The 27,995-nt window shown below is 38.5% G+C and overlaps 1 protein-coding gene across 2 annotated transcripts in view; it reads left to right on the top strand.

The window, feature by feature from the left end:
- LOC306642179 (cytosolic phospholipase A2) overlaps positions 1-27,995 on the top strand; it is a 106,120-nt gene that overhangs the window by 29,834 nt on the left and 48,291 nt on the right. The window contains exons 4-7 of one of the 2 annotated variants that reach the window (XM_079107740.1): positions 577-690; positions 12,755-12,792; positions 15,545-15,686; positions 23,907-24,043. In XM_079107740.1, the coding sequence (XP_078963866.1) occupies positions 577-690; positions 12,755-12,792; positions 15,545-15,686; positions 23,907-24,043 (431 nt within the window). Of the gene's footprint in view, positions 1-576; positions 691-3,628; positions 3,807-12,754; positions 12,793-15,544; positions 15,687-23,906; positions 24,044-27,995 lie in introns of those variants that run through there. The other variant, XM_079107741.1, reaches the window with a different exon arrangement.

Raw genomic sequence — 27,995 nt, 5'->3', positions numbered from 1 at the left:
TCAGTTTGCTGAACGGGACTGGGGAGACTTCTATCCTTCTCCCATACTTGGGAGAAAACATATCTGTTATCAGGAAGAGAACCTTGTGCAATAGAATAAAAATATTTTCAATAGCTTTTAAGATAATATAAAATAGATTTCTGTGCCAAGGAAATTGTATTGATTTTTTTTTTAACATTCATTTTTTTGTCATATTTCAAAATAGGGACTGAAGTTCCATTTTCTAACCATCACGATTGAATGGATCAATTGGAAATATATAAAAAAATCTTATTATATTAGACAATATAGTATTTAGAAGAAAAAGAGGAAAGAATTGTTACAAGTTAAATATTGAGGACCTCTGGGGACTGGGAACATGACTCAGTGATAGAGCTTTGGCCTAGCATGGGATGGACGAAGGCCTGGGTTCAATCCCCAGAACTGAAAAAAAAAAAAAAGAAATGAGGACCTCAGGGACTGTTAAATGTTATTTGAAAACATTTTATTTCTTAAAAACATCAGTAGAGATTTTAGACATAATTTCCAAAGTTTCCTGGGAAACTATACTTATGTGTTCTTCCTTTTGCTTTATAGATCACGCTAATGGATGCCAATTATGTCATGGATGAAACTTTGGGGACCGCAACATTTCCTATATCTTCAATGAAAGTGGGAGAGAAGAAAGAAGTTCCTTTTACTTTCAACCAAGTATGTAATGCAGCAGAATTATTTTCAATCTAATGTTAGATAAAAATCTCTTTATTTTAGAAAGCTGGGTTAATGCTTTTAAAATTGTATTTACTTATTTATTTATAGAATATTTAGTTTTGTTTGTTTTTTAAAGAAAATTTTGTTTTCCCTTTTAGTTCCTGCCCTAAACTTTTCTTATACTGATACTTATAAACTTTGGTTGAGATGTTACGCTGAATGCTCCTGAGGCATTTTATGGTTTGGATATGGAAAGCCCCACAAAACCTCCTATGTCTAGTGCATCAGTGTCCTGAAGTGGGAATTTGGGGAAAGCGTTTGGATCATGAGCGCTCTGACCTCCTCAATCGATTAATCTACTGTGGGATTCATTGTTGAATGGATTATTAGGAGGTGGTAGAAGCTCCAGGAGGTAGGACTTATTTGGAGAGAGTGGGCCCTTGGGGGTTTGTTCTTGGGAACTCTATCTTGTCCAGGCCCTTTCCTCTCTCTCTGCTTCCTGGCTGCCATGACGTGAGAAACTTTCCTCCGCTATGCTCCTCTGCCATGATGTTCTGCTTCTCAGGCCCAAAGCAATGGAACTGGCAGACCACAAATTAAAACCTCTTTCCTTCTTTAAGTTGTTTTCTCAGATGTTGTGTCACAGCATTGAAAACCTAACCTAGGCATTAATCTCTTTGGTTATTCAAACAATAACATTAAGATTAAGCGATATTTTGAACTACATTGACAGGTCTATATAAATCATTTGGGATGATAAAGGGAGGTGCAAAATTTGAGAGGAATAACAGAGTGTCAGAGAGGGAGAGAGAGAGAGAGAGAGAAGAAGAGGGAAGGAGAGAATGAGAACAAGCAGCAAGCTCAAAGAAAAATGTTGGAAAATCCAAACAAAGGCCAAAGCAGTGAAGCATCAAAAAGAATGGTGTTCAAATTATTGTGATCTTTCTATGTTTGTTGGATTTCTAAAATTTTGATAGTTACTTAAGAAGAGTAACATCTTAGGGTAATTATTTATACAGAAAATACTCACTGGAGTTTGAATTCTGTCAGAAGCTAACTTGGGAGTTAATGGTGAGAAATGACACGGTGGGTAGACCAGCATGTGAAGGCTGGTGAACATGTCGTGGTCTTCTTGTTGAAAGAGACGCTGGGTTTGATCATCCTTAGACTGGACTGCAGGTCTTCCATTCCACCAAACCTGCCTGTCCTTCCCTCTCACCTCCTCCACGTTGCTCCTGCTACCATCCGTGATGGCCTCTTCCCACTTCCTTGTCCATGATAATTATCTATGGTGTTCACTGGGACTTAACTTTTCATATTCCTGCTGTAAATTATGGCTCTATAGGTCAGGCAACCTGAAACACTGATTGCACACGCCTGGAGTTCATCAGCGGCTAACGTTTATGGAATAGATGTGAAGCCCAGAGGGCGTCTTTCTAGCCCTGCACCTGGTCACCCGGGTACCTTGAGGACACTCTGCTCTACCTTTCCGTACCTCCAGGGAGCATGTCTTCCATGCAGTGCCAGGAGGTACACTCTCACCACATTCCTGCCGTCACTTTTTAACGCTACTGCATCGATTCATTTTATAAACACTTAACGAAGACCTACCAGGTACCTGCATTGTGTTTGTGCAAGGAGTGTAAAGAATGATGTATAGGAAGTTCTTCCCTTGGTGGTCTTCATCTGGGGTGGAGGTGAAAGTAAGGGTTGGAATGAGAAGTCCGAAGAAAGGGGGTGCACACGTGTGATAAGAAGAATGTACGGTGCAGTGAAATGAATATCGATGAGGTATGTGTAGGGTGTAGTGAGAAGACAGAAAAAGAAAGATTGTGTGGTGTGGGGAGCCGGGGCGGCTGCATATTAGTGGGTGATTTTGAACAGGTTGAACAGGGAACCTGGAGGTTAACACCTTGACATTTAAAGTCAGGCTATTTATGTTTAAATCGCTGCTGTCACTCATTTTGGGAAATTAGTTGACTCCTCTGTACCTCTCTTACTCATCTGTAAAATGGAGATAATGTCTTATAGGGGAATAATTAATAAATTTAACTTATTTAATAATCAATACTAACATTTAACTTATTTAATAATCATAAATATTATAGTAATATAATAATCATTAATAACATTTAACTTATTTAATAATCATCCTATGATGATTACAAAGAATAAGAATAAATGTTATTCTTATTAAATAAGTTATATAATTATTAATAATTATTGTATCACTATAATTATTTATTATCATTAAATTTGTTAAATTTATTTATATCTAATATATACATGTAATGATGTAGGAATATTAAATATGAATGTAATTAAAATTTGATAAAATATATTAATGTGAAACAACTATATACTTTTAGCTACATATTAACTACGTAGTTTATTATATATTAAATGTGTAATGATAATTCATTACAATATATAAATCCTGTATATGCTATAAGCTTACATACATATAGAGCTCAGAATAGTGCCTGGTGCAGTACATATTAAGTAGTACATAAATGCTATACCTTGGTATAAATGTTATATCTCGAGAAAAGAATAGGGTATCAGCAGGCTGAGAAGTGGTCACGAGCATTCTGGTCAGAAGAAATTGCAAAAACGTGGAGTCCTGAAAGGGGAGAGCAAGATGAGGCGGGGCAAGTTCAAGGGTTTGGCAGGCTCGGTGGTGAGTGCAGGGTAAAGAACCTACAGGTGGTCACAGGCTGAGATCTGCAGGCCTCACCTATTGCACGTTGCTAGGGAAGGTTCTCAGAAAATGTTTGTTGTGGATTTTGTAAGCAAGGTAGCCTTTCCAAAGAAACTTTTTACTTTCCTGCACTTCAGTCCATGGTACAAAAACTGATTTCAGAGAAGATATTCTGGAAAAAAATGTAGTTCCTCTTCTTCTGTCATTTCCTTTGGTTAAGTATATAAGCCTCAGGCTTTACATAAGGCTTTCCACATTCCTGCATTTAAAGTAGCTTACATAATTATTTTCTTTAGTGTGCCTGAGAAAATAGTTGGCCAGACATCTTTCCTTCATTACTTTGTGCTCAAGGGTCCTTTCAAATTGGTTTCTGAATGGCAGTCCTTCGGTGAGCCGTGGTGGCCCTGGGAGAATGGTAAATTGGGGCATGGGATCTGAGTGGAGGGCCCTGGGTCTTCCCTCCGCCATGTGGGGCTGCCCTGTGCAGCCTCCCAGCTCTGTTCTAGGTGGGCCGCACAGAGGCAGCAGGAGAACAGGTGGCGGGAGTCCATGGGAGAACAGACACAGGACTTGGAGGTGCTTCTGGCAATCTGGGAGAGAAAAAAGAACACTGGGCTTTGGGGGCATAGAACAAATGCTTCAAGGCAAGACAATATTGAAAGTTAATACTAAGTCAGCAGGGGGATCTCTCTAGCCAGGAGGCAGCTGGAGAATCAACAAGAGCCTCCAAATGGAGATGGCTGATTCCCAGGGGCCCGCTCTACACATTTGCAGTTGAAACTGGAACTCTGGAGATTGGATTCTTACTTTGTCTTTGTTCATAATCTCCCTCCAGATGTTTGAATTGGCATTTGTTTTCTCTGAGTCTTATTTTCATCTTCTTTTAAAATGAAGTTTTAGGTTAAATTATTTCTAAGCTTCTTTGACATTTATGAAATTGTATGGTCCAGAAAAATTACCTTATTTTCATTTGGCTATCTTCACCAAAAAGCTTGTAATTGTTCCCATTTTACAGATATGAAAGCTAAATAATAATAATGCAAGAATAGAAATCTTTCATTTGCATAGTATTATATAATTTCAAAATACTGACCTGTAAACAGCTTGTGTTATTTATTATTATGAGAAGAATGTGAACCTTTATTGCACTGCTAAAACTTTGCTAAATATTATGAAAGCTGCAAAACCTTTCATTTTCAAGAAACGAATAATTTGTTTGGAAAATAGATATTTATCTATAAACTGATAATGCAGTAAGCAGTTCCACAATGCATTTATTCATTACTTAAGAAGTTTTTTTTTTTTTTTTTTTTTTTTTTTAAACATGTGTTCCAGGCAATATTCTAGGTGAAGAGCAAACAGCAGAGGACATACTAGATAGCATCCTAGTTCCAGAGAGCATGCATTCTAATTAGGGAAGGGAGAGAGGCAGTGATGAGCCAAAGAATCACAGGACATCAGCTGGTAAAAAATACTATGAAGAAAATACAATAGAGAGATGTAATGGAGATCAGTTGTTCAGCAACTAAAGTTTGTATAGTCAGAGAAATCCTCTCTAAAGTGCTAAGAGTTTTTCCCTAAGTTTTATTATGTCGTTTTTCAAACATAAAAAGTTGAAGTATTTCCACAATGAACAGCCAATATACCTGTCGCCTACATCCTGCAATTAACATTTTACTCTATTTGCTTGTACCTATTTTTTTCTCTAGTCACTTATCAATCCATCTTGCATTTTGGATGTATTGAAAAGCAAGTTGTAGAAATAGTATACTTCACTCCCAGATACTTAGCATATCATTACGTAGTGTTCAGAGCTTATGCATGGTAATTTGAAGTGCCAAATGAATAGCATAGGCAATGTGTGCAGTGAGAATTATGAGCCTCCAATAATTGGCAGATACTCCATAGGCACTGACCATTCAACAGTGAACAGGTAAGAATCCATGTTGTCATGGAACTAATATTCTACCAGTGAAACAGATGAAAAGCAAGCTCAGTAAGGACAAGATGCTTCTGCTAGATTGTGATAGTGACAAATGCTAAATAAAACGAGGGAAGAAAATGAGGGAGGCTGCAAATGTGTGTGAAGGGTCTCACATAAGCAGTTTCAAAAACGTGGTTGACCAAGGCACCTCTGAGGCCGCTAGGGCAGAACAGTCCAGGTAGAAAGGCCTTGCTGAGTTTGAGAATATTCATCAAAGGTTCATGTGTTGGAAGTTTGGTGTCACGGTGTTGTGAGGTGGCAGAGCCTCTAAGAAGTGGGGCCTTATGGGAGGTCCTTAGGCCATTGGGGATGTTGCTTTGGAAGGGATTGATGTTGGTCTTGCAGAGTGAGTTGGTTGTTCTGGGGAGAGCAGAGCAAGGAACAAAACTGGCCCTTCCTCACTGCCTGGTCTCCTGTCTTATGTGAATTTTCCCTCTTACATGCAACATTGTGATGCCATCTGCCATAAGGGCCTCACCAAAGGCTTAGTTGATGTGGCTGCTGGATTTGGGGTTTTCAGCCTCCAAAACTGTATGCTAAATAAACTAACCCATCTTAAAAAATAAAGTACCCAGCTTCAGGTATTTTGTTACAGCAATGGAAAACTGACTAATACAACTTTCAAGTCCAGGTTACCAGTTATGCTGATTAACAGCAAGGAGGGAAGTAAGGATGGAGTATAAAGTAGGAGAAGTTGTGAGACTGACAGGAGATAAGACTAGAGAGGTACAGGCAGGAGTGGAGGTGCAGGTCATTGTGACTTACAGTGGACATCAAAGGTTTAATCTTGTTCTTGAAAAAGGGTGTGATCGGGTTGAGTCACTGAAGGGGAGGGAAGCAGTTCCCATCAGAACAGCCTGATGGAAGTCATGGATCAGAATGGACAGAGCATGCTCAGGAAACAGTGTCTAGACAAGTGTGATGGAGCAGAGCGTCAATGCATGAAGGAAGAATACTAAGATCAGACCACAGCAGGGCTTAAACGCAAGATATCAGAATCCGGATGTTATCTTAAGTGATAGCAGTGAGTCATGGAAGGTGGGTTGATAAGGTAATGGGGAGCTTTGAGCAAACAGGGTTTGGCTTTTTCCTCAGAAGCATTAGCAAGCCAAAAGTGAGTCGGTAGAGATGCAGAGAATGTGGATATTGAGACCAAAAAGGGAAATGCAGCTTCGTGGTGGCAGCCACTGTGGAAAGTAACCAGCACGTGGATGCAGAGTGACCCAACTTAACTCTGTCAGTCCAGAGTCGAATAAAAGGATGGCTTAGTGGTGAGGGTCGACTGAGGTTGGACAGAGGAATTCACACTGGACGCAGCTCTTCCTTGGACGGATTTATCACCCAACTTCATTTTAGGATTCTCTTGGGAGAGAAAGTCAACCGCAGTGTGGGGTGGACAGTTTTTGTTTTCCAGCTGGCATTTACACATCTCGGCTAGGCTGGATGTGTGGCACTCAGAGTTTTGAGAGCTGGGTGGTTGCCATCTGAGAGCAGCTGTGCAGCCTGCTGGCTTCCAGGCTCAGAGTCAGAGGACCGCTGCCTGGGTTGGAATCATGATTTGCCCCCAATGAGCTGTGTGACATGGGACATATTTTCCTTCTGTTTGCCACGAATCCTCAGCTGTGAAACAGGGTTCCCTATGGTACCACTTTGTAGAGTTGTGGTTATGGTAAAATAGGTTATACATTGAAAGGACTGATAGGGTGCTTGGCCAGCAATTACTGAATAAATATTAGGTATTGTAACTGACAAGACTTAACTAAACCTGTTTCAAGTGCTTTGGGAAAATGATTTTACTGAATATTAAATTTACTCATTTGTTCAAACTTACCGACCAAAGTGAGTATGTTATTTAAATGTTGGCAGAACCTATACATTTAGTGGTCATTCGTTTGATTAGAATACTCTAATCCTGCATTCCTGAGCTTGTCACACTAATGAGTCACACTAGCCTATTTTCAAATGGAAAGATGGAGAATCTTTAGAATTTAACGTGTTTTTTGTACACAAGTAGCCTACTTCAAAAGAACCACGGAAATGCTAAGGTTTTGAAGTCAGGCAGAAAGATTATGATTCTTAATTTCTCTGGATGAAATGTTTGTTTTGGCCAGTACTTTGAGCCTCAAGGTTTACACTGTGTTTTAATTTGCCATCTTTATTTAGAAGTTAATATTATTGTTCAAAAATAGCCATGTTTCATGGTTTCTGTGGTGTTTGTCTGATGGCTTTCTTTGTTGCTTAGTCATGATGGCAAAGGAATGAGTTCATTCTGAAGAAGTGACGGCAGAGAGGCTTAAAAACATGGGGGTTTTGGTGACGAGTTCAGAATGCTAGGTTAGTGTCATGATGTTGTCACTGAGATGCTGTGTGATGTGTGAAGACAAAGCCTACAATTTAGGAAAGTTAAGGAGACAAAGTAAAGTCGGGGAGGGATAAAAGGACTGTAGGTGGTCCCCAAATTTACAATGGTCTGGTTTAGGGTTTTCTGACCTTGCTTGAGTGAGGAAGCAATGCACATTCAGTAGAAATCATACTTTGAAGTTCAAATTTTGGTCTTTTCTTAGGCTGGCGATAGGCAGATGATACTTTCTTATGCTGCCAGGCAGCTGGGTTACCTCAGTGTCCACTCAGCTACATGGTCACTGGGAGAAAGGATGTGTACTCTCCCGCACACTGTTTTGCTACGCTGTGGTGTTGTGACACGTGAAGTGTATTAATATATTTTGACTTATGCTAATATTTTGGCTTATGGGTTTATGACCATATAACCCCACCTTAAGTCCAGGGTATAAACTTTATGAGAAATTTGGGAGATCTTTGGCTAAGATGTGAAGGCCATCAGATATTCAGTGTGGGTCAAAGAATTTGCAGCTTGATGAGACAATGCATTTTATTTGCAGTTAGTAAGTGGGGCATTTTTTTATGTATTTATACACTTCTGCAGTTGGAACTCTTACATTATGGAGTATTTTAGAATACTTTTGGATCCTTGGGGGTCCTTTGTTGGATTGTAGGTTCTATCAGTAAAAAGAATACATCGAGCTTATGTACCCAGCCATAGGTACTTGAACAATTTTTTGGATGAAATGATAAATGAATATCCTTATGTGAAGTGCTTAGAAAATCTGGGAAGTACTTAGATAAAAGTAATGAAGGGAAATAAAGAGAAAAGTCACAGAGCCTGAAGGATTTCCATTTGCAGAAAAAAAGGTAGTAGAAAGGTTTGGTAGCAGTGCTTTAGGAAATCTGGTTTATTGTATGAAAGCTAATAACTATGCAGCACTTCATAATTTCCACTGTTGTTCACAAAAGGAAAAGAAAATTAAACTGAGGAACCTGAGATTATTATCAAATGTAAGGAGGAAACTCTGTGATAGAATGGAACATGGAAACAGAAGAAATAATTTATTTCTCTTTTGAATTTCTTATGACCACATTTGGGTTATGTTTTGGCCATGATTATTCCCAAATTTTTGGATGACATGATTCCTGACACCAAATACTAGTTTTGTTTTACAAAAGCATTATATATGTTTAAAATGATTTCCTCACTGTCCATTTGATCTTAAACATGAAAAATCTGCACAGATGCAATCTAGCTTATATCGGCAGAGTGATAATTTCCACTCTGCCCTTGAAGTGCCTTCTTGTCAGACTCACATTTTGTTTCTTCTTCATGGGATGGATTTACAGTGCGTGGAAAGACAATTCTTAGTAAAAATGACTTTTACTATTAAAATATCGCTTTATTATCTAATAGGTCAGGTAATTACAGAGTCAGCAGAAAATGTAACTCTCTTGAAAGACGTGATGACCAAATCAACAGGTTGATTAGTTGCCGTCTATTTCTAGACAAGCTAAGTAAATTGACTCAGAGGCAATATTTATTTTATTTTACTGACAGAAAACATTTAAATATTGGAGTATATAAGAGAAAGCATGATCTATTTGAACAACTCTTTACTAGTAGGATAGTTTATCAAATTAAAAATTATTTGATTGTGTCTCTCTTTTTAAAAATTCTTTTAAGATGCTGCTGGACCTTTATTTTATTCATTTATTTATATGTGGTGCTGAGACTCGAACCCAGTGCCTCGCACTTGCCAGGCAAGCTCTCTACCACTGAGCCACAACCCCAGCCCATGTGTCTCTCTGTTTAGTAATAATTTTAAAGTACCTGTGCAAGGCTCTATTTTTTTTTTTTTTTTTTTTTTTTTTTTTTTTTTTTTTTTTTGTTGTTGTTTAGCTTCATTATCTCAAATCAACCCTGGAAACTTTGCAAGAGAATTAATGGGGTAGATTTCTTTTATAGTGTCTTTCCTGCAGTTCCTCCAGCTCTCCCAACTGAACATCTCTCGTTGTAAACATCAAAATTGTTTTCCACTGTGAAATGCACAGAAGAATTTTCTTTTATTTTTTAATGAGAACATGTTTGGGTACAGCCTATGTCTTACATTTATGATTCCTGGAAGAGGTAGAGTTCTGATTTTTCTGTCTCCTTGTGAAATATTCTGGGGTTGGGGGAGCCTGGGAGACTTGGTCACCCTGCAGACAGCAGTGTGGAAGTCTGTAATACACAGCTGCTTTGTGCAGTGTAGAAAATAGTTTGTAGTATTGTTTAATACCTCATAGGAAGTACCTTTTTTGGTGGCTTTTTTATCTGAATGACACATTCCAGGTAAAAGGTGTGGAGAGATTGTGATTGTTGGGATTCGGAGCATGTCTGAACAGAGTCCATCAAATGAAAGTGTTAGAAATTTCCTCCTGATTTTTGGCAGTCTGTTTGGGCAACGTGAGGAAGTGAGGATCCCAGTCTAAGGGACAAGAACCATGGTAACATGTTCTTGAAATGTTCAAAATGACACAATAATCATGTCTTCTCTTAGCCTGTCTTTAAAGGGTCTTAGTCAAGAAATGTTGTTGATGAACATAGAAGGGACACTTTCATGAGGACCTAATATGACCATAAGCAGCATATGTGTTAGTCAGCTTTTCATTGCTGTGACATACTACCTGAGAAAATCAATTTAAAGGAGCAATGATTTAATTTTGACTCATGATTTCAGAGGTTTCAGTCAATGGTTGACTGGCTCTATTTCTCCTGTGTCTGATGAGGCAGTACATTATGGAGGAAAGTCTGATGAAGCAAAGCTGTTCACTTCATAGTGGCCAGGAAGCAAAGAGAGAGAGAGAGAGAGAGAGAGGTGAAGGGGAAGGGGCCTAGGACAAGATTCACCCTTCAACAACATGCTCTCAGTGACCTACTTTCTCCAACCAGGCCCCATGTCCTATAGTTTTCCCTGCCTCCCAACAGCACTGTCAGCTGGGTATCAAGCCTTCTTGCTACACATAAGACTTTGGGGAATGTTCCAGATCCAAATCATAAGGACATGGTCAATGTTACTTTTATTTATGAAGTTCTCGGGACCAGTGGGCATTGCATACATTCAAACATTGAATATTTAAATATGTGAATTGTTTAGGAACCTTTCTGGAAGCTGCCTGGAAATAAACTTTTTCATGAATCCTTTTTGTCAGGAGGTGACACATTGCAATAGGAATTCTGGCTTTGAAACTTTCCATTTGTTAAAAGTCTCAGTGTTGAGTTGTAATAGTGTTCATTTCATTTCCATTCGCCCCTGGTGGTTTTGCCCTCTGGAGATAAAAACAGTTAAGTCTTGTCTCATTATAAGGGCAGCTCTCAGGTATTTCTTTTAAAAACCTGGAATGTGTTATATGCATGTCTTGTTTTTCTTAGCGAATATCCGCAGTAACCTCATTCAATATTTAATGTTTTCCAAGCCCTCTTTGGGAAAGAATCTGGTTAAAATTTTGAAATGAGGAATCAGACATAACATGCTGGGAAGCAGTCTGAGTAGGGAGTCTATTGTTGCATCACTACCAAGTGCAATTATTTTATAGACAGTCACTCTTTTGACTTACAGGGAACTACAGTTCACCCAGGCATGTACAATTCTGTTTGTTCTAGGATTATTAATTATTTTATTAACTTTAATAGTAATATCTAAATCTACTTTGGTAAATAAAGGTTTATTAAATTTCATACAGAGAAACTGCTATTGGGGTCAGACCATCCAATGATTTTACGTATTTTATATATTTTAGGGGAGATGAGATATATATATATATATACATATATGTAAAAATTGCCTGATGTGCTTCTCCTCAAACACACATGCACAGGAACTCAGTAAATATTTATTGATCATCTGTTGATTGCCAAATTCTGTGCAATGAACTAGTAATAGAAAATTATTTAAGACAAGGCTTACAGTTTAGTGGGAGAGACAAATTTTACACAGATGATCTCAATACCTTTTGCTTATTTATAAAACTCAGTACTGAGAACCATCAGTGAACTTATTTTAACCTTTTGAAAAGATCCTTTTCTTTTGTTTTTTTCCTCCTACCCCTTGAAACCTGAAAGATAGCAAATTTAATAATTCGTAACATTTTATAATGGTTCTAGAAACATCCCCTTCACTTTTCAAGAGGCATATTCTGTTCTATCTGAAGTTACTGAACAAATTGGGCTGTGTTCTTAAAGTAGCTGATATCATAAGAGTAATTCATGATTTAAAAAATGTACAGTGGCTTTCAAAGCATTTTGTCAGCTGAGTTTCCTGGCAATTTAAAGTGACCTTATTTGGTAGGATGACAGGGGTATCATTGAGGTTTTCCCCACATAACAGATTTACAGTCTCTGGAAAGAAACCCTTTTGTACCTCCCTTGCTCTGTGGGTCTTAGTTGCTCTCCATGAAGCAAAAAGTGCCTCATTGACAGGACGCACTTCTGATGTGTTTGGTTGGTTCAGACGGTATTAAAAACATAAAAACCTGAGCACCCCCAATTTTCTTAAGAAGGTTCTTGGCTGGCCCTGGCCTTGCCACCCACCGTGGGTGAGTGTTCCAGTTCCAGCTAACTGCATCCCCGTGTGATTTTTGTCACAAAATCTCATGTGTGAACTTTCACTCAGGCTTTCTTTAGTTTATTGGCCATGGTGGCCTTTGACTTGGTGGCTTGAGGCAGCTCCTGAGTCACAGGCACAATATCTTAGTATATCTTATTGATATGTCTCAAGCGTTTCTTATGTTTTGGGACTAGCAAGTGTAGAATTCAGTCATATTTTCGTGAGAGAAGAGAACAACCAGTCAGAGGCAATTCTTATGCTGTTAAAATGACTTATTAAGTAGACTTAGAAAAAACAGCAAAAATTATTTATTGAAATGCATCTATAATTTAGGGTCTGCACGGAACTGTGTTGCTTTTTTCTTAATTTTTTTTCCTTAGATAAAAGATAATCTAACACTCAATATTTAGCCATTTTATGACTGAATCTAATTACTGTGTCTTTTAGGTGACTGAAATGATTCTGGAAATGTCTCTTGAAGTTTGGTAAGTTAATTTAATTAGAAGGAAAATATTGCGAATGATCCACGGACTTTTTTGTTGTTCATGAGTATACTTTTTATATATGAAATAATTAATTTTGACAATTTTGAATATATAGGTATATTAATCTACCATTCCTTAGCTATTTTTTAGTAACTAAAATTATTAAAAACACAATTCTAACATAGCTTGCTTAATTTTCCAGTAGTTTGGTGGTTAACTAATAATTTTGAAATAAGTGCTTTTTGCACAGGCCTCTCTAGTAATACATCTATTCCTTTAGAAATGAATGTGGTTTTTTGAGTCTAATTTCCATTATTGATTCAGATAGTTATTCAGAAACATGAAATTGAACAAAAACAGGAAGTTATAATAATTTTTTAAAGAAGAAAAAGTGAAAATAGAAAATGACTTTATTCCTAGTGTTCAGCAAAACTATGAATGATGAATTTCCATGAAGTCTGTTGCCTTTTCAAAGTGGCCTCCAAATATGAACCTTGAAAAGGCATTTATTTATTTCCAAAAGGTAAGGCTGAGGGAGCCAGGTCTGCCCTGACGTAGCTGATCTCCCATCTAAGGCTGAGCTCAGTGGATCCCACCTCCCCCAAGTTCTCTGCATATCTGCACTTCCGCCGTGGAAGCTGATTCTAGTTGGGTTATATGTTTTAAATGACACTGCACAAATTTGTACAACATTCTTTTATCTTGTAATTTGCCCAATGTGATGATAGATTTATTTGGTTGAAGCGTCTCTGTTTTTTATGTTGACCCCTGGAACATGTGGATCTGATTTAGTAAATGGTAAATTTCCACAGCCTCTCAACATATGTGAACATATATCAAAGGACAGTACAAGTTATTCTGTACCATTGTTTTGTATTCAGTTGATTCTAGCCTAATAGTGATAAATATCTGGCATGAGATCAGAAATATTTTCATGATATAACTAGGAAGTAATGCTACTTGTTCCAGTGGGGTGATTAGGACCACTTTGTGTAAAAGAAATGGTCTTTAACAAGAACACAGTTGTTAAATAGGTGTAGAAAAACTCAACTGAATAATGTACATTCACCGAGAACTAACTTGGTATTTCTTCATAAGGAACTTTAATCAGACCATTTTTATATGTTAATTTAGATTTTGACTCTAGAATAGAATTTTTTTTTTTCAAGGAAAGATTCAATTCTGAGAAAAAATGTTCCACATAATGCCTCGCATTAAATACAATGTAAAATCCAGAAAGACAATTGATTGGAAAGTCAAACTATAAGATTACTCAACATTTAAAAATTATTCCTCCAGATATTTTTTAGTGATATTCCTGGAAAATCTATGTTCATTACACTGTTCATACATTTTTTTATAATCATGATTATTCTAATTATGTTAATGGTTGAAAGTTTTCTAATCACTTTTTTACTGGGTGGTAAAATAAGAAAAGAATACGTGTTTACAGTGGTGCTGTTTGTAAAAATTTTCAAAAAATTGGAAATGACTTTACTGTTGGATAAATCATGGTATATTCATCTAATGAAAATACTCCTCAATAGTCAAAGTGTTTAAGTTACTTCTGTTTACTTAAATACAGATGATTCACAAAGACAAAATATTCAATGGAAAAAATCATTTGCATTGATAAAATTTATAATAAAATTAAAAGTTTTCAAAAAGATCCTCTATATTTAGGAATTTCGATATATATTATGAAAACATAAGGACATACAGTGGAATGATAAAGACCAAATTTAAGGTAGTAATTTGCTGTAAGGAGCAGAAAAGACAGTAAAATTGAGAAGAATTCACAGGGACAACTGTATAAGTGAGATTTTTAAAATTTAAGTGGGTTGAAGACACCTAATCTATCACAATAAATACTAATAGAGAAAATCCAAGTCCAGGCTAGATTGCACTGTATGAATTCACTACCTTGCTCTTTTGTATCCTTATGTGGTTTTCATAATAATCAAGTTTAATAACTACATAATCCAATGCTTCAATGTGCTATAGTTTAATGACCATTTCTTTAATGTGATTAATGTAAATAAATAATCTTTTCAAGATTCACAACTACTTCCTTTAAGTAGAATCTAGAAATAGCTTTACTAAGATCAAGGGTGACGGACAATTTAGTTATTTCTGATGTTTGTTGTTTCTTTGCCTTTCAAAATGTTTTACAAATTTATATTCCCAAAATGAATATATGAGAAAAATTGTATTGCTTTACCTTTCCAAGAATTGGAAATAAGTATGAATTACTAGTTAACTTAATAACAGAATTGTTGAACTTGGCTAGTTCAATTGAATATTTGTTCTTGTATATTTTCATTATTGATTATACTTCCTGTTTGGTGAGCAAAGTGATTTGTCCTTCAGGAAATAGTAATTAGTGTGCTTTTTGTAAAGATTGTACATTATTAGTATACAGAACACAGAGGTTCTGTGGTCTCTTCTCTTATTCTATATTTTCCTAGGAAAGTGTTTTTTACTGGAGCAAAGTCTTTATTGTCCTAACATATGACTTATCAGGGGCTATTTGCTTGTTTGTTTCTTCTAAACATCTTATATTCTCCCCTTTTTTCTGAAAGCATTCCTTGGAACATGTGCTTTTAGGTATCCATCATTTTGTCCTCTTGCTTTCGGTCCCTGAGGGAAGCAGGTGGCCACAGCAGTGTTGCTGCCCAGGTCTTGAGGGGCTGGATTGGGGTGGGACGAGGCTGTGGGACGCTGGCTTTGACGCCTCTGTTCTATATCACAGCTCATGCCCAGACCTGCGGTTCAGCATGGCTCTGTGTGATCAGGAGAAAACTTTCAGACAGCAGAGAAAAGAGAACATCAAGGAAAACATGAAGAAACTCCTGGGCCCCCAGAAGAGTGAAGGATTGAGTTCTACACGGGATGTGAGTTGTAAATTTTTCCAGTGTTATTAAATTTTGGACCCTTTCTTCAAAAATTTCATCCAAATATAGCAATATTAAGATTGAGCCTTTTGCTATCAACTTCTTCAGGTAAGGCATGTGGTTTGAAAATGAAAACTATTTGAGGGAGGTCAGCTGGAACACTGTTCAAGTTTGGTAATTTTTTTTTAACCTTAATTTTTGGAGCAGTGTTAGGCTTACAGAAAAACTGAGCAGAAAGTACAGGGGGTTCCCATATACTTCCTGTCCCACACATGCACAATCTCTCAGTTTTAGTCAGGGGTCTCTCAGTTTTAGTCAGACACACACACACACACACACACACACACACACACACACACACACACGTGATTTCTGGCAGGAATTGACTCATGTGGTTAAGGAAGGTAAAAAAGTCCCATGATCTGCTCTTTGCAAGTTGTAAAGCCAGGAAAGACAGAAGCACAATTCTGTCTGAGACAAAAACTAAGAAGTGAAATTTGGTCTGAGACCAAAGGCTGACAACCCTGAGGATCTGCTGGTATAACTACCAGTCCAAGACTGTAGGCCTAAGTACCGAAAATGGCCTGAAAAGTAGGAGTACAGATGTCCAAAGGCAGGAGAAGACAGATGTCCCAGCTCAAGGAGAGAGAGAGAAAAGAGAGACTTTGCCCTTCTTCCACTGTTTGTTCTTTTCTGGTTTGGATAATGTCCACCCACACTGGTGAGGGCAGACCCTTCTTTCCTTAGTTAACTTACTCAATGCTAATACAGAAAACACCCTCGTAACACACCCAGAAATAATGTTTTACTATCTAGCTATCTGGGTATCCCTTATCCCAGTCAAGTTGACACATAGATTAACCATCATACTCTTGGACGGTTAACACCCTACACCAAAGTGGTATGTTTGTTACAATCAATGAACTTATACTGACACATTATCACCCAGAGTCCATTGTTTACTTCAGGGTTTGTAATTGCTATTGTACATTCTATGGGTTTTGATGAATGTATAATGGTATATGTTTACCATTATAGTATCATAAAGGATTGTGTCAATGTCCTAAAAAATCTGTGTTCTACCAAAACATCCTTGTTTCTCACCTAATTCCTGGTAACAACTAATCTTTTTATTTTTTACAGAGTTTTGCCTTTTCTGAAATGTCATATAATTGCAATTATATAGTATATGGCCTTTTCAAAGTAGTTTCTTTAGCTTAATGGCATAATTTAAGGTTCCTACATGTCTTTCATGGCTTGATAGCTCATTTTTTAACATGAAATAACATTTGTCTTTTTAGCGTGAAATAGTATTTCACAGTTAACATATTCATTAACATTTTGAAAAACAGGCATATTTATGCATAGATAAGATGTTTATTTCATGAGTGGGAAAAAATTTAGTTCAGATATAAAAGGATTATTGAATTAGTTTTAATATAAACTAAAACTCAACTGTGGACTTGTCATTACCCAATAAGAAGAAAAATAGTAGGAGTTTTGTTAATGATATTATAATTAACAATGTAGTTAAATGTGATAGGGGACGAAGAAAGTAAATGTTCCAGATTTTTCATATGTCAGAGTTGAAAGATACCATCCAAAATTGATCAAGTAGTTGAAAGTAATAACTTCTGCATTTTAATATTTTCATAATTCTAATTATAGAGAGATGTTAGAATAAAATATTTTGTGACCCAATATTGAGCCTTCCATTATACTTTCATGTTTTTCTTCCTTTAAATTCCAATAAGTAAAATGTGTTCAATAACATATTTATAATCTGTTTTTTTTTTGGTGGGGGGGTTTACTGGGGATTGAACTCATGGGCTCTCATCCACTGAACCACATTCCCCAGCCCTATTTTGTATTTCATTTAGAGACAGAGTCTCACTGAGTTGCTTAGCATCCTGCTTTTGCTAAGGCTGGCTTTGAACTTGTGATCCTCTTCTGCCTCAGCCTCCCGAGCTGCTGGGATTATAGCATGCCTCACTGCGCCCTGTTTATAATCTAGTTTTTGACTATCCATTTTTCTCTTTACCTGTCTATATCTATGTAAAATACTATGTACCTCTCTCTCTTTTTCTCTATTGGTCTGTGTTTCTAACTAAAACTTACAAAGATAAATCACTGTAATAAGACTCATCAAATGGTAGTGGCGAAGTTTCTTGTTAGTGGCACATCAGATAATTTTTTTACTTATTTCTTTGAGGTTTTCTGTTAGTCGTATTTTAACTGAACATAATTTATTTTCCATAAAATAATATTTTAAGTAAATATATATGGGCACACTCCCATAGGCAAACACACCAAACAGGGTTTTCAACAGGGATTATTGCAAATTAAAAGCAAAATACAACTGGAAATGAGACATAAATTCCAAGTAAGGGAGCCAGGTGAGCACCCATATTCCACAGGTAACTGCAGATTTCCAGATGTGCTTTCGGTGACCACAGGGGTGGAACACCAATCTGTTAATGCTGACGTGGCTTTTGTTGGTATGAAAGTGGATGTAGGAGATAAAATGCTGCTTATGGGGACTTCCTTCTGGAAAGAGGGGAAGTGAAATCTCTATTGAAGTTTCTATTAAAAAGAAAAAGAGAATTTCCTCTGATCCTCCATCTTATTTGCTACCCTAACAGATCCCTGGTGAAACTCATGGTTGGTTACTGTGTCAGGTTAATTCGTACCTGAAGAAACTTCCTTCTGTACACATTACTAAGAAATTTCTAGCTTCTTGGGAAGTTTGTGTGTGTGTGTTTTCTTTAAAAAGAAAATCATAGATAATAACCCTCTCGGTAGCAATTCTTCTTTTTGTCTCCACATGATTTTTTTCAGGCTCTTTCCATTTCTTTTTTGTTTTGTTTTGTTTTGGTACCAGGGATTGAAGGCAGGGGCACTCTCCTGAGCCACATCCCCAGCCCTAGTTTGTAGTTTATTTAGGACAGGGTCTCACTGAGTTGCTTAGCACCTCACTTTTGCTGAGGCTGGCTTTGAACTCGAGATCCTCCTTTCTCAGCCTCCCGAGCCACTGGGATTTCAGGCATGTGCCACTGCGCCTGGCTCTTTTCATTGCCATTCCTTTTTATTCTCTGTGACACTGTGCTAAGAAGTGGAGAAGAGTGAAACCAAGATGCTTAACGTTCAACTGTCACCTTCCTTAGTAAGTTTAAAGCCTAGTTTGGGAGAAAGATATTTAAGCCAAAAAAAAAAAAAAAAAAAAAAAAAAAATTATGTTAAATTAACAGAAATGGGAGTGGAGATAGAGATGATAGAAAGTCCTAGAATTGAAGCCTGTTGACTGACCCTTAAGGAATAAGCTTGCTAGAATGAGGAAGGAGACAGATTTCCTTTTAACTCATGGTTATCAATGTCACTCAGGACCCTGCCTTGTGATCTCAGCTCCCCTCCCTGGTTGCTTTCCAGATTTTGCAGCTATTATAGTCTTTTTTTTTTTTTTTTTAATCCCAATTGCTGACCTATCCACTTGCCTCCTCATCAGAGAGAATGGAGCAGTGACGAGGGACGCACCCTCCATTTCTTGCTGCAGGATTGACGGGCTGCAGAGGGCATGCCTACCTTTTGCAGCTTACCTCTGAGTTCCCTGCAGAGTTCCCCTTACTTTCAAATGCAGATCCATATCAGGTATGAATCCCAAGCCCTCCTGGGGATCCCAGGATCTCAGTGGCCTTCCTGGGCCACTCTACCCCTATACTGTCAGCCGGTCCTCAAGTGTGAATATTTCCTACATAAACATACACATGCTCTAAACTTCAGTTTACCAAGAAGGGGGGACAGAACTCTCTCCCTGGATTCCACCCTCTCTTCTCCTTTCTGCTCCCCTCTCTCTCTCGCCTTCAGAGACACACTTCTCCAATCGTCTCCACACAAGTGCACTTCACTTCCAGTGTCCCTCAGGTTCCCACCCTCAGTGTCTACTGCAGTCGCTTCCCTAATGCCAAGGCCTGTGGCTCTCCCTGTCTTACCTACCCTGGAAGCTTCCAGGGGAGATGTCTCCCTACTTTTTACAACATTCTCTTCCCGTCACTTACTAATTTCTGGTTTTCATCATGCCTCCTTGATATTTTACCAGATTTTCCTAGGGAGCATTTTTTGATTTTTTCCTTCTCTCTCTCTGTCTCTCTCTCTCTCTCTCTCTCTGTCTCTCTCTCTCTCTCTCTCTCCCTCTCCCTCTCTCTTTCTCTCTCTCTCTCTCTCCCTCCCTCTCTCTCTCTCTCTCTCTCTTTCTCTCTCTCTCTCTCTCTCTCTCCCTCACTCCCTCCCTTCCTTCCTTCCTTCCTTCTTTCCTTTCTTTTTTTGTATTTTGAGATGAAGTCTTTTTTTGGGGGGGTGGGGGCAGGTACTGTGGATTGAACTCAGGGGCACTCAGTCACCAAGCCACATCCCTGGCCCTATTGTGTATTTTGTTTAGAGACAGGGTCTCACTGAGTTGCTTAGCACCTAGGTTTTGCTAAGTCTGGCTTTGAACTCTAGATCCTCCTGCCTCAGCCTCCGGAGCCACTAGGGAGCATTCTTTAAATATGGCAGTTCCTCAAGATTCAGTGCTAGGCCCTCTTTCTCCTCATTCTAGATCCTTCATGAGAAATGTTTTGCCCTCCCCAATGTCACCCAGCCCCTTGCACTAAGGATGTTCACATGTGGGTTGACAACTCAGCGCCACCCTTGGGCTTCAGCTGGGCCGTCGACATGGCTCCTTGATGTCGTCATTTGGATACCTCCCAACAGCTCCAAGCAGCATGTCTCAATCCCAGCAAAAAATCTCTCTTCTCTGGGTTCCTGCTTTTTTCTAGTCTCCTTCTTTTCACTTTCTATTTACTTGGAATTCAGAATGACCTTCTTGAAACACAAATTTGATTTTTATATCAATCCCAAGATTAAAATTCTTCCATTGCCATTGGGATCTCAATCACATTAAATATCTCCAACTCCATTTTTCCTAGTGTATTCCAAATGCATACATCTTCTCCCAATAAGTGCTTCTTCGTTTCATGTTTCTATAGAACCCCTTCCCAGCTGAAGTTCTGTTTGGTTCTGTTCTCTTCAATATGTTGCTCATGTTCCACACTTGGTTAGCTAACACACTCCCATTATTAATCAGCACAGAGATCACATCTCCTGAAACCCTCTCCTTCATCAATCCCTCCTACCTCTCCCCAAATCTAGGTTAGGATTCTCAGTTATACCCTTTGTGACACTTTTATGCACATTATCTACTCAGCATTTACCACAATTGCATTTTAAAAATACTTGCACAAAAATTGATAGTGTTTGTCCTCTTCCTTAGAATGTCAGTTTCATGAGGACCAGGGCAAAATCTGCATTGTTCATCTCTATATTCCTAGCATGTGGCAGTTTCTAGAATGGTAAATTCTCAGTGAGTGTTTTGTTGTATGAGTCAGGGCACAGGTGTAGGCAATGGTTTGGCATTGTGTTCATGGGATGAATTAGTTAGAAAGAGAGAAAGATTGAGAGAGATCAGGGTCTTGAAATGGAGGAAGCCGTTACTGAGCAGAAATTTGGCTGAACAGATCCTATTTAGACTGTTGGATTAGAAATGTATGTGACACATACAGATGTCCAGTTCCACTTATTCCTGGGTTGTTCCAAAGAGAAGCCAGAGTGCACCCCCTGGCACTCCTTGTGTGGAGGTGGAGTAAGTGTCCCTTGGAGTAGAAATAGAATCTTTGGCTTCACATTCATACAAATGGCAGTAAACAAACTTTTCTGCAATAGATAGGAAATGAGGTAATCATACTTTTTCTCTGGATGATTCTTCAAATATATTAAATTCATGTGTTTGGAAGTCATTTCTAGAATGAAAACTTCTTGTTATTATGTTGGTTTTGGTTTGTACTTTTTTTTTTCTCTTGGCAGAAATAACCAGCTGGAACATAATGGATACCCTGCATTTCCTTAACAAAAAGACTGTATTTCTATTTTTATGTTACTCTTTGGGTCTCCTAAGTTCCCACTTCCAGGCTCCTTGCCAAAATCTTCACTTTTGCTCAGTATTGAGCAACTAGCCTCAAGGTGTAAAGCGTGGATTGTCTTTCTCAAGGGAATGGTACTAACCAAAATTCAATGCAGGCAGAGACTGCGGCTGTCTTGTTCTCAGCTTTCAAAAATTAGACAGCATCAGTGTCATTACCTCAGTGTAAATTAAAATGTTGAATGAATTTGGGCACATTGTTTTACCACTGCTTGCTTACAAAATGGAGATAATGTTTCTTATAGTGGAGTGAAAATAAGTACCAATACTTGCAAATTGCATAAAGCACATACTAGTTACTCAATAAAACTAGTTATTGTACGTATTTTGGGATGCTGCTCTTCTGTAGCATAGGACCCTGGGATAATAATTGTCAAAGTTAGTAACCTTAGTTTTCCTGCCTGCACAGTAAACTAGTCAAACAGTTACCATTTTTACTAACCCCAGACTTAAAAAAAAATCTATCGATTTTAATCATTTGATTGGAAAGCCTTCTAAAGTATGCAGTTCCTTGCTCAGATTAGACTGGTGCGGGCATCCCTATGTTGACTTCTGCTGTGATCAGCTTCCACTTTCACGATCTCTGTGTCTATGTGAAGCCATTTCTTCAAGCTGTCCTTTCTCTTTGAACTTGTTTGCCGTGGAATTCAAATCTGATAAGCAAAGTTGTTGTTAGAACACTGTCTCTAATTTGTGCAATTTCTCCCTGAATAAAGGACTGAGAGCATTCCTGTGAGGAAGATAACGGGAGACTCTGTGTGCAGGAATCTTTGATGTGCAGTGATTGTTCAGAGACCACTCTTAGCCCTTTAAAAAGAGGACCTTCCTTCTGCGATAGCAACCTTAACATGAGCTTTGCCTTAAGCCCTTCGATTTTTCCCAGCTCCTTTGAGTCTTCCTGCTGCAATAAGAAGACAGACGTTCTGGTCCCCAGATCACATCCCTTTCCTACTTATGCCTGTTTTGGCCTGACCTTGAGCTCAGAATAATAAACTTGCTGTTATTACTATCACGCTGCCATAGCCTCTGCCTTTTTCAGGGTCTAATTCAGACTCCAGCTCTTTGGTCCAACCTATTTGGCTACCTCAGGCTCCATTCTCCCACTGGCAATCCACCTAAGCTTTCTCTCTTAGCTTTATTTCCCCCTCCAGATGAGCTTTCAAGAACTTAATGTTTTACTTCATTCATGATTTAAGAACCTGTGTTTGAGCCCTGCATTTATCTCCCAACCATTTAAATTACCCAGATGCCTGAACTGGTTAAACATGTTTTCATTCTGAGTCTCCAGCTGAATCTGGTTTGATGCTTAGGGTCTTTTGATTTGAGGCCACTTGGTGTTAGAGAAGATTCTGGGTTAGGAATTTGGTCCTAGGTACCCTGGTATTCAATGGTCTACCTAACTTCCATAAAACCTAACCTCTGTGACTTTTTCTTCCATATTTAAGAGTTTCATAATGCCTTCCTTCCATCTTTGTAAAATAGTCATTCCATGAATATATGGATACATCACAGTAGTAAGTGGGCACTTGAGGATTAGTTTTTAAGTACAGGAAACACAGTGCATTCATGTCGTGTATTCCCCTGGGCCAAGACTGAGCACACTGTCCCCCCTCAGCCTGGCTTTGTGCCCTGGAATCCTTGTTCTGGGTAAGGGCATCATCATCTGCTGGTGAGCAAAGCTGGACACCCTAACCATCTGACCACATTCCTTCCTCTCTTTCCTCCCAGCATCAAATCTGTCACCAAACGTTAAATGTTCTGTAAACAGAACTTGAAAGAACGGTGCTTACTCAGCTGTAGATTACCAGCTATCAGATCTTACACAAGAAACACCATCCTTTTGGGACTCTTATCTACAAAATGGGCAAAAACTACTTCTGCTCACCTTAAGGCAGAGTCAAATAAAACACTGCACCTAAAAACAAGCCAAAATCTATGAAGACTGAACAAATACAGAGTTCTATTGTTGTTGTTATTGTTGTTAAGTAGAGTAAGTGGGTCATCTTACTAATATCTGGTTTCTAGTGGACTTTGGTTCTTGATTTTCTTACATGAAATATTATTTTATCCTCTTTTAAAAATTTGGCATTACCAAAGTCTAAGTGAACTTGTACTTTTTCATGACAAAGGGCAGAATGCATGATGTAAAAATCGAGACTACGGGGACATATGCTTTGTGATTTTCACTCTGTGCATGGTCTCTATTACAGGTGCCCGTGGTGGCTATCTTGGGTTCTGGAGGGGGTTTCCGAGCCATGGTGGGATTCTCCGGTGTGATGAAGGCACTATATGAATCAGGAATTTTGGATTGTGCTACCTACATTGCTGGTCTTTCTGGCTCCACATGGTTAGTATGCATATTCCATTTTAGTTTTGTCATTCTAAAGGTTTAGAATTTATCCAACTCAAGCAAGTAGAAGAGAAGAATGGGAATTTTCTCATTTAGAACATTGAGCACTAACTTCATATTACTGAAATGTTCCAGCCTGATGCTACCGTCCACTTAACATGCTCATTTTAAAGACAAATCTATGCCTACCAGGACTTTGCCATAAATTTGCTTCTTTTAAGCCTGTCTGTAATGTGCAATGTAGTTAAAACATAAAATGTAGACCAATTGAAGATAATTCTAGATAAATATCCCAGAAGTGGAATTACATACTCCACCCATAATTAATTTAATCTTCCTACAATTTGCTGATTTGTGGTCTTTCAGCAAACATGTCTAAGTCTATATGATTCACTAGGTATTCATTTTCTTCTTTAGGGCAAGTAGAATGAAATGTAAGATACCATAGAAGCAGCAGAAGAAAAACAACTTTTTAAAGCAAAGATGCAGTATGTTTCACTGATTTGTTTCAAACTGAGAGTGACACGATTCCCTTTGATGTTTTTAAGCTCAGCTACATTTAGGTGGAGAGGTACAGCATCCATATGCATAACCTTTATGTCTTGTTGCTTTTGCCTTTTAACAAACGTAAAACATTTTCAGAGATGATACTACATTCTTTCTGGTTTGCCTAGTTCCCAAAGCCAATTGAAAATCAAACAGAAGTTCTTGCTCAGAGGCGATACACAAATCAGAGTGCCACCTTCTTACAAAAAGTCTGACTCCAACCTATAAGACCTTTTTAGTCACCCAGCCAGGGCAAAGCTCGTGTATCATACTATTCTATTTTATATGTCTAGAATTTTAAAGTGTCTGTGTCATTTCTTCCTGTGAGGTGGGTATGAGTTTCTTCATTTTTCAGCTAAAGCAAATTTGACTCACAAGCCAAGTGATTTGTCCAAGATTGCCAGCAAAGGCAGCACGTAAATTCAGGCTGTTTATCTCCCTGTTCATTCCAGTGTGTCAACTTAAACCATAATCTTTTTGTGGACAGCTGGATGGCCCAGACAGAGTGACACATGTAATAGTTTCTTATATCTGGAACCAGATTCTGTGGTTAAAAAGTAGTAACCCAAAACCATGGTTTCTTTATTTGTACCTCAAAACGATCTATCTCCTCTGAAAGAAGGGTGTAGCCCATCATTATTATTTCCCTTGAAGGAAAGAGCAGGCACCTGCCTGTTTAATGAGTCCTGGAATGGAAAAACTTGGACCCTTACATTAAATCTCCTACTTAATCATTTTGCTATTATTTTTTCAGAGAGTTTTTTTTTTCTCTGTTACTCAAAAATTTTTAGATTCCCTGTTGTCCATTGCTGATTAGCATACTGCAAGAAGTTTGCTTTGTTATACTTATCTGATAAAGAAAATCCCAGCATTGAATGCTGATCTGGGGTATGATTATGATGCATGGACTGACTTAGAGTTGCAGTCATTGCTTTGTTTACAGATTTGGGGCTGTATCTTCCTACATTCTCCTGTCCTGGGGTCTGATAACAAGTCCTATGAAACGTAATTAAGAGAATTTTAAATCAGTACACACTTTTACATATGGGTAACTTTTGCTCCATCTTTCGAAGTTCTCTTTTTTTCAATTCCATTTCTTTAAGGGACAGGCACTCCTTAAATCCTTAAAATAGAGGGACACTCAAGGACCAAATATGATGGACACTCAAGGATCAAATTCGATGGCGCCTTTTGGAGTTCTTCTTTTTCCCTTCTTCCTTGGGGGATGGGACGGGAGCTGAGGTGTGTCACACCTTGACTTGTCCCTCTTTCCAGTTGCTCCTGTTGTGTCTTTTTGGTTCCATTTCCTCTCGAGTTGCTCCTGCACCAACATTCCCCCTTACTGTAAGCTCATGGCCCCCAAATGACAGAGGCAAGAGACAGAAGCAAACTTTGGGTCAGCAAGCTTTCCTCTATTCTACAGTGAGGTCCGTCAGTCAAGCATGGGAGAACCCATTTTCTGGGTATGGAGACGGCTCTCGAGTTACAGAAGGAGTCTGGGTTTTATAATTTCAGTGGAAATGTGCAGTTTGGACAGTCAGGGGCTAGTTGTGCTGGTTTCAACTTGAACTTAGGAAGGTAGTTGTAAAAAGGTTGAAGCTCATTGTTTTCTGGGGAGATAGGAGTCCAGATCCCGAAGGATGAGTAATCAAATTTGCCTATTGTTTTACTTTCTCTGGGGTCCATTGTTTCCCAGAGTTTCAATATCTGCTGTGCCTCCATTTAGAGCTAATTTACGATAGGGGCAGGTCCAAGTCCAGGGCCCAGCACTTCAGTATCTGTCTCCTTCCTTCAAGATGCACTGGGGTTGGGTGGGGTAAATGTTTGCTGTTGGTGGAGGTGCTGGGGATGAACCTGGGAAGGGATGAAAGTTTGCTTTTTCCCCTCAGGACCCATTATTGGGAAAGGTTGTACTGGGAGAGGTTTCATGTTTGGCCAATTTCCCCTCCCTCCTCCGAGTCACACTGTCCCTCCGTTTTCTTTTAGGAATATTATTTTCCATAACCCTTCACTTAATGCAGGCTTTCCTCCAGCATCTCATTTTAGCTCTGCTTTACCTCGACATCCTTCTTTGGTAATTTCACCAACAATTGGCAATTTCCTTTAGTTCCTACCACCAACAATTTAATTTGTGGAAACTCATGTGTCTCAAAACTTAATAGACAATGGATGCTGTGAAGAGACCTCAGAGAGGAAAGACAAGTACAAGATGAGTCCCAGCTGGCAAGGGTGGAAAAGGCCTTGAGATTGTGTATGGGGGTGTTTTTTTTTTTTTTCCTGGAGGCGGGTTGTTTTGTTTTGATTTGTTTTGATACTGGGATTTAACCCAGGGGAACAGTACCACTGAGCCACATCCCAGCCCTTTAATTTTTAAAATTCTTTTTATTTTGAGACAGTGTCTCACTAAATTGCTTACAGCCTCCCTAAGTTGCTGAGACTGGTCTTGAACTCGCAGTCCTCCTGCCTCAGCCTTCCAAATGGCTGGAATCACAGACTTGCACCATCACATCCACCTAAACAGTGGATTTTTAAGAGAGTTTAGGATTGGGTTTGGAGAGCTTCAGTGGTCTTATCAAGAACCACTTGATAAAGTAAATAAGTGTACTTTTGATTTTTGAAAATGCCAAGGATGAGAAATGAATCCAGGGTGACAGTGCAGAGAGTGGGAGTGAGGGACATGTAGGAACTGTCTGTCATCTCAAGGACTTTGATCCGAAAGGGAAGAAAAGTGGAGTTAGTGTTTGAAGAAGAGTCTAGAGCTTAAGAGGGTTTTGATTTGTTTTCTTTTCAGAGTTGAAGAGGCTTGAGTATTTCTGTAGAAGTCTGAAGTGAAGGAAATAGTATGGAGGGATAGATGAAGAATAAGGAAATAAAAGAATCACAGATAGAAAAAGATTCCGGTGGCCAGATGTGGTGGTGCACACCTGTAATCCCAGAGGCTCGCGAGATTGAGGCAAGATCGCAAGTTTGAGGTCAGTCTCAGCAACTTGGCCAGGTCCTAAGCAGCTCAGTGAGATCCTGTCTCTAAATAAAATATAAAAAAGGGTTGTGGATGTGGCTCATGGGTTAAGTACCCCTGGGTTCAATCCAGTACCAAAAAAAAAAAAAAAAAAAAAAAAAGATTGAAACAGAAACAGGAGAAAAGATAGAAACACAGATGTTAAAGAGGAGACATGTCCACAAAACAGAAGAAAATGTGGTCCGATGACTCATGTTAACGATTCTCTCTTGAAAAGGATAGGTGGGAAAGTAAAAAGTTCAAAGGAAGGAATTCGGAAAGACTCAGGAGAACAAATTACACTTCTGTGTTGGGAAAGCTTTTATTTTATGCTGATACGTGACCATTATTTAGCAGAAATGAGGTAAGACAGAAATATCTGGAGAAGCCCTGGACCTCCCAGTA

Source organism: Sciurus vulgaris, assembly GCF_902686455.1.
Source record: "Sciurus vulgaris genome assembly, chromosome: 12".
Taxonomy (NCBI): Eukaryota; Metazoa; Chordata; class Mammalia; order Rodentia; family Sciuridae; genus Sciurus; species Sciurus vulgaris.
The sequence above is the reverse complement of the archived record's forward strand: the minus strand, read 5'-3'. Positions and strand labels throughout refer to the sequence as shown.